The sequence below is a fragment of the Eumetopias jubatus genome, unplaced genomic scaffold (assembly GCF_037043125.1).
Source record: "Eumetopias jubatus isolate StellerSeaLion01/CBP00866 unplaced genomic scaffold, mEumJub1_p1.0 scaffold_13, whole genome shotgun sequence".
Taxonomy (NCBI): Eukaryota; Metazoa; Chordata; class Mammalia; order Carnivora; family Otariidae; genus Eumetopias; species Eumetopias jubatus.
In genome coordinates, this window is record NW_028274819.1 from 94,291,348 (window position 1) to 94,304,582 (window position 13,235).

A 13,235-nucleotide genomic window follows, 5' to 3' on the forward strand; every position below is an offset into this window, starting at 1 on the left:
GAACATTGCTGCTATAAACATTGGGGTACACGTACCCCTTCGGGTCCCTACATTTGTATCTTTAGGGTAAATACCCAGTAGTGCAATTGCTGGATTGAATGGTAACTCTAATTTCAACTGTTTGAGGAACCTCCATACTGTTTTCCAGAGGGGTTGACAGGCTTGCATTCCCACCAACAGTGTAGGAGTGTTCCCCTTTCTTCAGTTCCCCGCCAACATCTGTCGTTCCCTGACTTGTTAATTTTAGCCATTCTGACGGGTGTGAGGTGGTATCTCATTGAGGTTTTGATTTGGATTTCCCTGATGCCGAGCGATGTCGAGCACTTTTTCATGTGCCTGTTGGCCATTTGGATGTCTTCTCTGGAAAAATGTCTGTTCATGTCTTCTGCCCATTTCTTGATTGGATTATTTGTTCTTTGGGTGTTGAGTTTGATAAGTTCTTTATAGATTTTGGATACTAGCCCTTTATCTGATATGTCATTTGCAAATATCTTCTCCCATTCTGTCAGTTGTCTTTTGGTTTTGTTGACTGTTTCTTTTGCTGTGCAAAAGCTTTTTATCTTGATGAAATCCCAATAGTTCATTTTTGCCCTGGCTTCCCGTGCCTTTGGTGATGTTTCTAGGAAGAAGTTGCTGTGGCTGAGGTCGAAGAGGTTGCTACCTGTGTTCTCCTTTAGGATTTTGATGGACTCCTGTCTCACGTTTAGGTCTTTCAACCATTTGGAGTCTCTTTTTGTGTGTGGTGTAAGGAAATGGTCCAGTTTCATTCTTCTGCATGTGGCTGTCCAATTTTCCCAACACCATTTGTTGAAGAGACTGTCTTTTTGCCATTGGATATTCTTTCCTGCTTTGTCAAAGATAAGTTGACCATAGAGTTGAGGGTCCATTTCTGGACTCTCGATTCTGCTCCATTGATCTATGTGTCTGTTTTTGTGCCAGTACCATACTGTCTTGATGAGGACAGCTTTGTCATAGAGCTGGAAGTCCGGAATTGTGATGCCGCCAGCTTTGCTTTTCTTTTTCAAGATTCCTCTGGCTATTCGGGGTCTCTTCTGGTTCCATACAAATTTTAGGATTATTTGTTCCATTTCTTTGAAAAAAGTGGATGGTATTTTGATGGGGATTGCATTGAATGTGTAGATTGCTCTAGGTAGCATTGACATCTTCACAATGTTGCTTCTCCCAATCCATGAGCATGGAACGTTTTTCCATTTCTTTGTGTCTTCTTCAATTTCTTTCATGAGTCTTTTATACTTTTCTGAGTACAGATCCTTTGCCTCTTTGGTTAAATTTATTCCTAGGTATCTTATGGTTTTGGGTGTAATTGTGAATGGGATCGACTCCTTGATTTGTCTCTCTTCTGTCTTGTTGTTGGTGTATAGGAATGCCACTGATTTCTGTGCATTGATTTTATAGCCTGCTACTTTACTGAATTCCTGTATGAGTTCTAGCAGTTTTGGGGTGGAGTCTTTTGGGTTTTCCACATAAAGTATCATATCATCTGCAAAGAGTGAGAGTTTGACTTCCTCTTTGCCGATTTGGATGCCTTTGATTTCTTTTTGTTGTCTGATTGCTGTGGCTAGGACTTCTAATACTATGTTGAATAGCAGTGGTGAGAGTGGACATCCCTGCCACGTTCCTGACCTTAGGGGAAAAGCTCTCAGCTTTTCTCCATTGAGAATGATATTCGCTGTAGGTTTTTCGTAGATGGCTTTTATGATATTGAGGTATGTACCCTCTATCCCTATACTCTGAAGAGTTTTGATCAAGAAAGGATGCTGTACTTTGTCAAATGCTTTTTCTCCATCTCTTGAGAGGATCATATGATTCTTGTTCTTTCTTTTGTTAATGTATTGTATCACGTTGATTGATTTGCGGATGTTGAACCAGCCTTGCAGCCCAGGGATAAATCCCACTTGGTCGTGGTGAATAATCCTTTTAATGTACTGTTGGATCCTATTGGCTAGTATTTTGGTGAGAATTTTTGCATCCATGTTCATCAAGGATATTGGTCTATAATTCTCCTTTCTGATGGGGTCTTTGTCTGGTTTTGGGATCAAGGTAATGCTGGCCTCATAAAATGAGTTTGGAAGTTTTCCTTCCATTTCTATTTTTTGGAACAGTTTCAGGAGAATAGGTATTAATTCTTCTTGAAATGTCTGATAGAATTCCCCTGGGAAGTCATCTGGCCCTGAGCTTTTGTTTCTTGAGAGATTTTTGATGACTGCTTCAATTTCCTTAGTGGTTATAGGTCTGTTCAGGTTTTCTATTTCTTCCTGGTTCAGTTTTGGTAGTTGATACATCTCTAGGAATGCACCCATTTCTTCCAGGTTATCTAATTTGCTGGCATAGAGTTGCTCATAATATGTTCTTATAATTGTTTGTATTTCTTTGGTGTTGGTTGTGATCTCTCCTCTTTCATGCATGATTTTGTTGATTTGGGTCATTTCTCTTTTCTTTTTGATCAGTCTGGCCAGGGGTTTATCAATCTTGTTAATTCTTTCAAAGAACCAGCTCCTAGTTTCGTTGATCTGTTCTACTGTTCTTTTGGTTTCTAGTTCATTGATTTCTGCTCTGATCTTTATTATTTCTCTTCTCCTGCTGGGTTTAGGCTTTATTTGCTGTTCTTTCTTCAGCTCCTTTAGGTGTAGGGTTAGGTTGTGTATTTGAGACCTTTCTTGTTTCTTGAGAAAGGCTTGTATTGCTATATACTTTCCTCTCAGGACTGCCTTTGCTGTATCCCAAAGATTTTGAACAGTTGTGTTTTCATTTTCATTGGTTTCCATGAATTTTTTTAATTCTTCTTTAATTTCCTGGTTGACCCATTCATTCTTTAGTAGGATGCTCTTTAGCCTCCATGTACTTGAGTTCTTTCCGACTTTCCTCTTGTGATTGAGTTCTAGTTTCAAAGCATTGTGGTCTGAAAATATGCAGGGAATGATCCCAATCTTTTGGTACCAGTTGAGACCTGATTTGTGACCTAGGATGTGATCAATTCTGGAGAATGTTCCATGGGCACTAGAGAAGAATGTGTATTCCGTTGCTTTGGGATGGAATGTTCTGAATATGTCTGTGAAGTCCATTTGGTCCAGTGTGTCATTGAAAGTCTTTATTTCCTTGTTCATCTTTTGCTTAGATGATCTGTCCATTTCAGTCAGGGGGGTGTGAAAGTCCCCCACTATTATTGAATTGTTGTCAATGTGTTTCTTTGTTTTGTTATTAATTGCCTTATATAATTGGCTCCTCCCATGTTCGGGGCATAGATATTTACAATTGTTAGATCTTCTTGTTGGATAGACCCTTTAAGTAGGATATAGTGTCCTTCCTCACCTCTTATTACAGTCTTTGTTTTAAAATCTAGTTTGTCTGATATAAGGATTGCCACCCCAGCTTTTTTTGGTGTCCATTAGCATGGTAAATGGTTTTCCACCCCCTCACTTTCAATCTGGGGGTGTCTTTGGGTCTAAAATGAGTCTCTTGCAGACAGCATATTGATGGGTCTTGTTTTTTTAATCCAATCTGATAGCCTGTGTCTTTTGATTGGGGAATTTAGCCCATTTACATTCAGGGTAACTGTTGAAAGGTAGGAATTTAGTGCCATTGTATTGCCTGTAACGTGACTGTTACTGTACGTTGTCTGTGTTCCTTTCTGATCTTTGCTGCTTTTAGGCTCTCTCTTTGCTTAGAGGACCCCTTTCAATATTTCTTGGAGGGCTGGTTTTGTGTTTGCAAATTCTTTAGTTTTTGTTTGTTCTGGAAGGTTTTATCTCTCCTTCTATTTTCAACGACAGCCTAGCTGGATATAGTATTCTTGGCTGCATATTTTTCTCGTTTAGTGCTCTGAAGATATCTTGCCAGTCCTTTCTGGCCTGCCAGGTCTCTGTGGATAGGTCTGTTGCCAATCTAATATTTTTACCATTGTAGGTTATATATCTCTTCTCCTGAGCTACTTTCAGGATTTTCTCTTTGTCTCTGAGATTCATAAGTTTTACTATTAGATGTTGGGGTGTTGACCTATTATTATTGATTTTGAGAGGGGTTCTCTGTGCCTCCTGGATTTTGATGCCTGTTTCATTCCTCACATTAGGGAAGTTCTCTGCTATTATTTGCTCCAATATACCTTCTGCCCCTCTCTCTCTGTCTTCTTCTTCTGGGATCCCAATTATTCTAATGTTGTTTCATCTTATCGTATCACTTATCTCTCAAATTCTGCCCTCGTGATCCTGTAGTTGTTTCTCCCTCTTTTTCTCAGCCTCTTTATTTTCCATCATTTGGTCTTCTATATCGCTGATTCTCTCTTCTGCCTCATTTATCCTAGCAGTTAGTGCCCCCATTTTTGATTGCACCTCATCAATAGCCTTTTTGATTTCGACTTGGTTAGATTTTAGTTCTTTTATTTCTCCAGAAAGGGTTTCTCTAATAACTTCCACGCTTTTTTCAAGCCCAGCTAGTATCTTTAAAGTCATGATTCTGAACTCTAGGTCCGACATCGTACTAATGTCCATATTGAGTAGGTCCCTGGCTGACGGTACTACCTCTTGTTCTTTTTGCTGAGGTGATTTTTTTCATCTTGTCATTTTGTCCAGAGGAGAATAGATGAATGAGAGAACAAAATGCTAAGAGGTTAACAACGTCCCCAGCAAATATACTGTATACAAATCAGAAAAGACCTGAAACCAGGGCAAAAGAAAGGGAAAGAAAGAAAAAAGAAAGAGAAAAAAAAAGATAAAAAAAGATAAAAAGAAAAACAGAATACAAAAAAAGCAGAATGTGATCAAATATGATCAGGCTAGTGCATAGATCAGTGCCACACACTAGATTTTGGGTGTATTTTGGTCTGTTAGAAAAAAGTGCCTCCTAAAATTTTAAAGGAAGAAAGACATATATGTACAAAATAAGGGTGGATACAATGAAGGGATAGAAGATGACTGTAAAGATGAAAATTATAAAAGATTTTATAAAAGGACTTGATAAGAAGTTGTTTGGAAAAAGAAAGATTTAAAAAAAAAAAAAGGGAGAGAATGTGATCAGGCAGGAGACTAGAACAGAGCCATACACTAGTGATTTAGGGTATATTTTGATCTGTTAGAAGAAATTGTATCTCAAAATTTTAAAGAGAGAACACCTTATATATATATGCCAAAAATAAGGGTAACTACTATGAAGGGATAAAATATGACTCTAAAAATGAAAAATAAAAAATGTTTTTTTTTTAAAAAGAGATTGATAAGATGTTGGTTGAAAAAGGGAAAAAGAAAAAAAAAACAGCTAACAAAAATTAACTTTGATGAACTAATGAATCATGGTAAAAAAACAAGCCATGAATTCTATGTGCAGTATTCCCCTAGCCCTGGAGTTCTCCCGTTCTCCTTGATCGGTAAACTTGGTCTTGGCTTGCTGGCTGTTCGGGCTGATCTTCTGGGGGAGGGGCCTGTTGCTGTGGTTTCCAAATGTCTTTGCCGGAGGCTGAATTGCCCCACCCTTGTCAGTCCGGGCTAAGCAAGCTGCTCGGGTTTGATCTCAGGAGCTTTTGTTTCCTGCAAGCTCTCCGTACAGCCTTGGAGGACGAGGGCAAAATGGTGGCCTCCCAATCTCCACCCGGAGGAGCTAAGAACTCGGGGCCCCGCTCCTCAGTGCGCCCACAGAGAAAAGCAGTCGCTCCCTTGTCCCTGGTCTCCGGCCGCACTCCGTGCTCACCCGGCCTGTGACCGAGCGTTTCTATCTCTGGCACCCGACCCCGTGTGGAGTCTCTAAACCCAGCAGATCCCTGCGGTGCGTTCCCATGCCGCTCCTCCCCGGGAAGGAAGGGGAGTCTCCCCGGATCTGCTGCTTGTTGGGTCCTTGCTGGAGGAGCAGTGGCCCGACTGGGCCGCGGATCACAGTTTATGGCCACCCCGAGCTGAGAGCCCGCGCCTCGGCTCCGTCTCTGCAGCTGGCTTCCCCGCTCCGATACCCGGGAGCTCTGGTGCACTCAGGCACCCCCGGTCTTTCTGTGACCCCGAGAGTCCTGAGACCACACTGTCCCGGGAGGATTCCACCCCCTGCTTAGCCACTGGAGCGACGTCCCTCAGCGGAGCCGACTTCTAAAAGGTCCGATTTTGTGCTCCGCGGCTCTAGCACTTGCCAGAAGCGACCGACGGAGGCCCCTCCCCCGCCGTCTATCCTCCCGAATATCGCCTCGGATTCACTTCTCCGCACGTCCTACCTTCCAGTAAGTGGTCGCTTCTCTGTTCATAGAGTTGTTACTACTCTCCTCTTTGATCTCCTGTTGAGTTCCTAGGTGTTCAGAATGGTTTGATCCCTATTCAGCTGAATTCCTGAGACCAGATGAAATCTAGGTCTCCTACTCCTCCGCCATCTTGCTCCACCCCAAACCGGTATTTATACCATTTTAAAGTCCTTATTCCTCTGTCTTCTCATTTACCTTTGGACTATGTGGTAGTCAGTTTTCAATGGTATCCCTTAAATATCACCTATTGCTTATATAACAGTTAATGAGCTTTTTCAACTTTTTTCTTCCCCTTTCTCTCTCCCTTATTTTAGGGCATTGCTTCTAGTTTTTTCAGAACAAACAACACATGTGTTATATTCATATTAAAAAGTATTGTTCTATCATCATCACAAACTTTGCTCTTGTCTTAGATCTGCAATCAAATGTATTAAATACTTACCATCAGCATTTATAATGGTGTTCCTGCAGTTCTATTTATTGGATGAAGTTCATCTTCTAGTATATTCATCAAAAGTGGTTTATAAATAAAGAATTCCTTGAGCTCTTCACATTCTTAAAACTGTTTTCAATAGCCTTGATACTTGCAGGCATGCTTGGTTGGATATAAAATCATTATTTCAGCTTTTTGTTCCTTAATATTTTGAAATGTTGCTTCATGCCTTGATCTATAAGTCATGTTTGAGAAGTCTTATGTCCGTCTGTTTTTTTAAGTTATTAGTCCCTTTTGCCTTTTCTAAGCTTGTATCTATATCTGTAATTATCATTTGTTCTTTTAATTACTTCTGTATTATCTGCCACTTCCTACCCAGCAAAAGTAAGTAGAGACCTTGTATGTCTACTTCACCATAATATTTCAGCACTTAGAAGAGTAGTTTGCACATACTATCCATGATAGTGTTCTTTGATTACAAAAGTTTTTAATTTTTATGCAGTTTAAGTCATTTTTTCTGTTGTTTCCTATGCTTTTGGTGTCATAACTAAGAAATCATGGCTGCATCCAAAGTTATAAAGACTGTCTCCTATGTTTTCTTCTGAGATGGCTATTTTATGGAGTTTAAAATATATTTATAATAAAAGTTTATGATGATAATGTGAAATATTGTATTCAAGTGGCATGAAGGAGACTTCTAGGGTGCTGTGAATTTCTGTTTCTTTATTTGAGTGCTCTTTACACAGGCCTGTTCTCTTTGTGAACATTTAAAAAGCTATACACTTACCATTTGTGATCTTTTCTATATGCATGTTATATTTCAAAAAAGGTTACTCAAACTTTCTTCCAAAATAAAACAAAACAAAAATAAGAAAATAACACATAAAAATAAAATAAACTGGGCAAGGAGAGTACAAGAAAAGAAATTGTAGCCAAATTTTACTTATAAAGATAGATTCAAGAATTCTAAAATAATTAGAAAATTTATTTCAGCAGTTTACTAAGACAACCATAACACTACTAAAGAGGGACTTTCCCAGGAAGGCAAAGTGTTTAACAATGAGAAATAAAAGAAGAAAATTAGTTTGGGAAAATTTGTACAGGGACATCGATGAGTGCAAATTTAATTTAAAACAATCTAAAACAAATGGAGCATAATGTTAAGGCTTTATAAGTTTAGACAATAAGTACACAGGTGGTTATTACATTGTTTTCTACTTTGTTCTATATGTTTGAAATATTTCACAATAAAATACAGAAGAATTTCCCACAAATTATAATTTATATATAAGATACATTCTATTATTGGAATAGAAAAAATTGACATTTCAGTAGATGCATAAAAAATTTCAATAAAGTTAAACCTTTACTTTGGTAAATTCATTCTGCAAATGAGATATATAAGAAGTCCTTTAATTTTATGAGGCAAATATGCCAAATTCTACAGTGTGTATAATACCAACTATTAGGATTATAGAGGCATTTTGATTAAGATGAAGAACACAGAAAGGATGCTTATTATCTTTTTTCCCATTCAACCTTATCTTGGAAGTCTGAGCCAATGAATAAGACAACACAATAAAAAAGAAATAGGTGATATAAGTATTGGAAAGAAATAAAGATCTTTTGTGCAGACAATATGTTTTCCTCCAAGGATAACCTAAGAGAGTATATAGATGAATTATAAGACCTAAAATAAGAGTTTAGTAAAGTTTCCAGATACAAAAATCAACAACTTTACACCAATAACAGACAACTAGAAAATATTATAAAATATTTCAATTCATAAAAGCACAAAACTGCAAGTTACCTATGAATCAACCTAACAAAAGATCTCTCTAGAAAAAAAAAAAATCACAAAACATTGTTGAAGGACATGAAAGAAGCCCTAAATAAGTATTATCATATTTTTGGATTGGATGGATAAATATTATTAGCATTATTAATTCTCCCAAATTAATTAATAAATTAATATGATTATGAAAGGAATCATTTTTGTGGAACTATACAAGCTAATCCTGCTATTTATTCGGAGACCAAAAGTCCAAGAACAAATCAAGATAATTTTGAACAAGAACAAGCACTTGGACATATTAAACATCAACACTTTCTTTTCCTATAGTAATTAAGATTGTTGTACCATACAGGGATATAAAAATAGACCAATGAAATATGCTATAGAGATCAGAAACAGACTCCCATCTATGTATTTGATACATGTAGGAGTTATGTTATAAATCAATAAGGCAAGGAATTAAGCCATAAACATGTTCTGAATAAATAGTTATTCACATGGAAAGAAGATAAAATTGGATCTATGCCTTATGTAATTCACAAAGATTATTCCAGTAAGAGTAAAGAGTAAGGAAGGATTTCTTAAACAAGACACAATAGAGCACCAACTAAAAGGGAAAGGTTGATATATTGTATTACATTTCATTTGAACACCTCTGTAAAACAAAAAGGCATCATAAACAAAGTTAAAACCCAAGGCACAACCAGTTAGTATTAGTTTCTAATGTATAAGAACTACAAATCACTAAGAAATAGACAATTCATTTTTAAAAATGGTCAAACAGCAATTCACAGAAGAGGAAATCCAAAAGCTCAATAATGAAATGAGAAGGTGAGCAAACTCAGCGATTGTTCAAGTAGAGATAAAAAAAAAAAAAGACTGATTACGAAAGTGTTGGCAAGGCACGAAGAGACTAGAACTCTCATACACTGCTGGCAGAAGTATAAATTGTTAGCAGCCTTTTTTGACATCATTCTGTCAACATTTAGGTAACTTGAAAATGAAGACACTTTCTGATCCAGCTCTTCTAGTCCTAGATAAATACCCTAGAGAAACTCTAGCTCACGGACAACTGTGAGTAAGCACGTTTATAGCAACACTGTATGTAACAGAATAAAAGAAAACAACTAGATTTTCATCACCTGGAGAATGAGTATTTTACATTATATCTCTACAATGGAAAACTTAACAGTAGTTTCAATGAATGAAGTAGAACTTAATGAATCACAAAACCATACATATAGTTGAGTGGAAAAAAAAAGCAAGTTGCAGAAAAATAATCTGTACAGTATGACTTTTAATAATCTAAAGTGATCAGCAATGCATTATTAAAATAGTTTGGGAGGGAAATGAGATTAGGGAAATTTTTAGTTGAATATCACTTTTATCTATAAGTTTAATTTGAAAATATCTAAAGCAAATAGGGCATAATGTTAAAATTTTGTAAAGTTGAGTGATGTGTACATAGGTGTTTATCATACTGTTTTGTATTCTGTCTGAATGTTTGAAATATTTCACATTAAAGTACAAGGGATATTCTATGCTATTTAAATCTTTGTGATGTATAGAGTTAACAATACAGCAAGTATTAGTTATATGATAATATTTATTATATACGAACAGATGTTATTAAATTGTGAGAACAAATAGAAGAAACTATTTGTTCGGCAGGCCAGGATTAAAAAAAAAAAAGAAAGAAAGAAAGAGCCACCCTCTGGATCTTCTTACAGACACTAACCCAGGCACAGTCGTTAAATAATGCCAAACAAAGACAATACGTTTGTCGAGACACACGGCAATTAACACGCAAAGTTGTTTCCGTTAAGATAAGTATATATTGAAAGATCAGATGTCAAATCATAGAGCCCAGGTTACACGACGTGTTTGGAGTTGTCTGTTTGGAGAATCTTCCCTTGAATGAACAATACTACGAAGCATTGCTGCATCTGGTGAGGAAACAACTTTAAAAGAATTCTCAGATTCCTCTGTGTCCTGACGTTCTCTCTCAGGTATACGGATGAGGGTCATGCAGGGACAAACCTTGGTGGACTGCTTGCACTCTAGGAAAGAGAGGATTCCTAGGGAAAAGAGAAGCCAGGGGAAGGTGATGAAGGAACAACGGAGAGTCACAAAAACATGTCCCTCTGTGTCAGGAGAGAGACCCCTACCCAAAGCCCACTGGGTCCCTTTGAACGGCCTCAAACCACTGGAGAGGGGGAGGCTTTAGTGGAAGAGATGAGAAGCATATGCAAAATAGCTTAAATGCTGCACACATCAAGAGCACTGAAGACTCATTTTGAAAGGAGACGTGTTTCTGAGTTTGTAAGTGCAATTTCAAACAAAATTTTAAATACTTTTTAAGAAAAGGAGAGCCTCCAGTGTTGGCACGTGGCCATTTAACATCAGAAATTGCTTGTCTCTGACCTCAAAGTGCCTTGGCCCCACACCGGACACCTGTCCCTCTCCACATTAGTAAACATTCCATATCAACCACTCTCCTTAGTCATGACTTTGATGGTTTTCTCTGTCCTGAAGTGGGGAGGGGGTGAAAGACTGTAGAAACGGCAGAAATGAGAGCTGACCTTGGAGCAAGCTTATTGAACATTTCACACAGCCCTAATCTCCAACTCTACCCTTGGAGGAACTGTCCTCGGAGAGTGAGTCCACTTGAACTTCAGTCTTTAATACGCAAGCGTTGGTGCCTTTTCCCCTTGCCCCTTTCCCATCCTTTTCCCCCTCCTCTCTATCAGGGATGGACTGATTCTTATCACCCATCAGGGGCCCTGAATATACTCACCAGAGGCCATAAAGAGGCAAATGCTTAAGTATGCCGTGAAAATGATCCAGGTGATTTTGTAACTAGAGTAGTACACGGGTTGACCTTGCCTTAGCTTTTGCTGATACAGGAGGAGTGCACAGAGCAGAAAGATACCTTTTGTCCAGACAAAAGGAGAAAAAAGTCCCTTCTGAGGAACTTTGGCTCTTCTACTCAAGCCTTAACCCAAGATATGCCTGACTTCCAAGCCTCCACCCTGTCCACCTGCACCTTGTCCAAAAACCAATCCCCCTCAGTGGTAGATCCAATTCAGAAGCTGCATCTCTGAGCCAAAGAACTAGGAAGGCTGCAGCCTGGACCCATAAACCAAGTCTGTCTCCAAACCTGTGTCAGGGGAACCAGGAAGTTACCTGTGAAGAAACTGAGGAAGACAGTGATGAAGAAGATGTGTTTAGTTTGAGGAACCAGATAAGTGAATTCCAAACCAAGGAACAAGTTATGGAAGAAGGAAAGGCTGAGAACCAAAATCATCATGATCCTGACCACCTCCAGGCCATCTGTTGGAAAGCAGAAGCTGTGTTGAGAGAAGGACAGAGATTTCTTCTAGGCTCATTTCCACCTGAGGACCACAAATCTCTAGGTAAAAATTAGAATGGGGTAAAAAGATTTGATTAAATAATAAAGAGGGACAAGGGGAAAGAATAAAGAGGCAGGGAGTCTTTAGCCGAATGGGAGAGAACCAGAGGAAACTGCTCTCTCGGTGTCTCTATAAGCTTCTTTTTCTTCTATTCTTTTCTCAGAACAGATTTCTTGTTCAGTGCAATTCATCCTGTCCTCCTCTAGTGGCAATACAAGATATTTTCCTTGTTGCCAATGACCTTTCTTTTATGCCCTCATGTTCTAGAGGCGCTGATTACCCTGCTGCTCCTGCCAACACTTCTCAGATGTCCAACAATTAAGTCTATGACCTTCTAAACTTTTCCCCCAAATATGAAAAATGGTGAGACTGAGAGTCAGCCTTGACCATTGATTATGGAACTGGGCACAGTGCAGCCCAAGGAAATTGCCCCAGAGAACAATGAGTAGGCTGGTGAGATAAATGCAAGTCAAGGAAAGAGGAGACCTCCCTCTCCACCCATCTCTTTCCATAGTGTAGTTCTGACCTTCTGGCCAAAGAGGGGTGCAACATATCCAGGGATTGTGGCTTATTGTATTTTTCTTTGTTTCCAATGTCAGTTCAACCCATTCTTCTATGAGGATTCCTATCACCATGAAGACTAAGGCCCAGGAGGAGAAGAACATGTTGAGGGCCTGGATACTTCTGAGTGATACATTCACCATTGCGAGTGGGGATTTCAAGCTGAGACAACCACCAATATCTCACATGGCTCTTCTCTGATTTGGTTACTTCTTCACAGGAGGACAAGCAAAGTCTGAACTCTTAGTGACTGCAGAGGCATTGGACGTGGTGGGGCTGATGTAACCTATGGAACAGAGAAGATAAATCCCACTCCTCGCTACTTCTATATCTGGGCCAGCCTGCTCTCAGGGCTGCCAACTGCCATGGAATCATCTCTTAGCTTGACCCTTGACCCTGGTGACTAGCGCAGTGGAAAGACCAAGGGGACTACAGGTCCTGAGAGAACTACCCTTTATAAAGGGAGATATATCATGTTTTAGAGCTGCCAGATATAGCAGTAACTAGAACCCTTGAAAAAACTTAAACATGCCTGACTGAAGAGGCCCAGTTTTAGAGCTAGGGATCAATGAAGAGCAGAAGGAATTCAAGATCATTGAAGGAGTAGTCAGCCAGCTAGCCTCACAAAAGGGAATGACCACTCAAAATTAAGGATGTTTTGAAGAAACTTGTGTCCTCATTTGGAGAGCCTAAAGAAGTTTAGTTAGGCAGGCATCTGGGAAATGGACCAGCACCTTGAAACCACAAGAACTGACTTGATACACTGAAGCATTGCAGTCCAATATCATGTATAAGGCACAGACT

The 13,235-nt window shown here is 38.9% G+C and overlaps 1 protein-coding gene across 1 annotated transcript; it reads right to left on the reverse strand.

Annotated features, from left to right (window-relative positions):
* Positions 1–10,314: 10,314 nt before the first annotated feature.
* On the reverse strand, positions 10,315–12,574 carry TMEM225 (transmembrane protein 225). Its single transcript, XM_028125923.2, has 4 exons — positions 12,397–12,574; positions 11,644–11,790; positions 11,255–11,389; positions 10,315–10,535 (listed from the first exon to the last, which is right to left on the reverse strand). Exons 1-4 carry the CDS (start codon positions 12,572–12,574, stop codon positions 10,315–10,317), a joined length of 681 nt encoding a protein of 226 aa, XP_027981724.1.
* Between the last annotated feature and the right edge of the window lie 661 nt (positions 12,575–13,235).

Excerpts from the sequence above, each read along its gene's own strand:
- TMEM225 (XM_028125923.2), bottom strand. The coding sequence starts at position 12,574 with ATGGTGAATGTATCACTCAGAAGTATCCAGGCCCTCAACATGTTCTTC. Across the intron at positions 11,791-12,396 it reads CACCCCTCTTTGGCCAGAAG|ATGGCCTGGAGGTGGTCAGG; the intron begins GTCAGAACTACA and ends GCTTTCCAACAG. Across the intron at positions 10,536-11,254 it reads TTGCCTCTTTATGGCCTCTG|GAATCCTCTCTTTCCTAGAG; the intron begins GTGAGTATATTC and ends TCTTTTCCCTAG.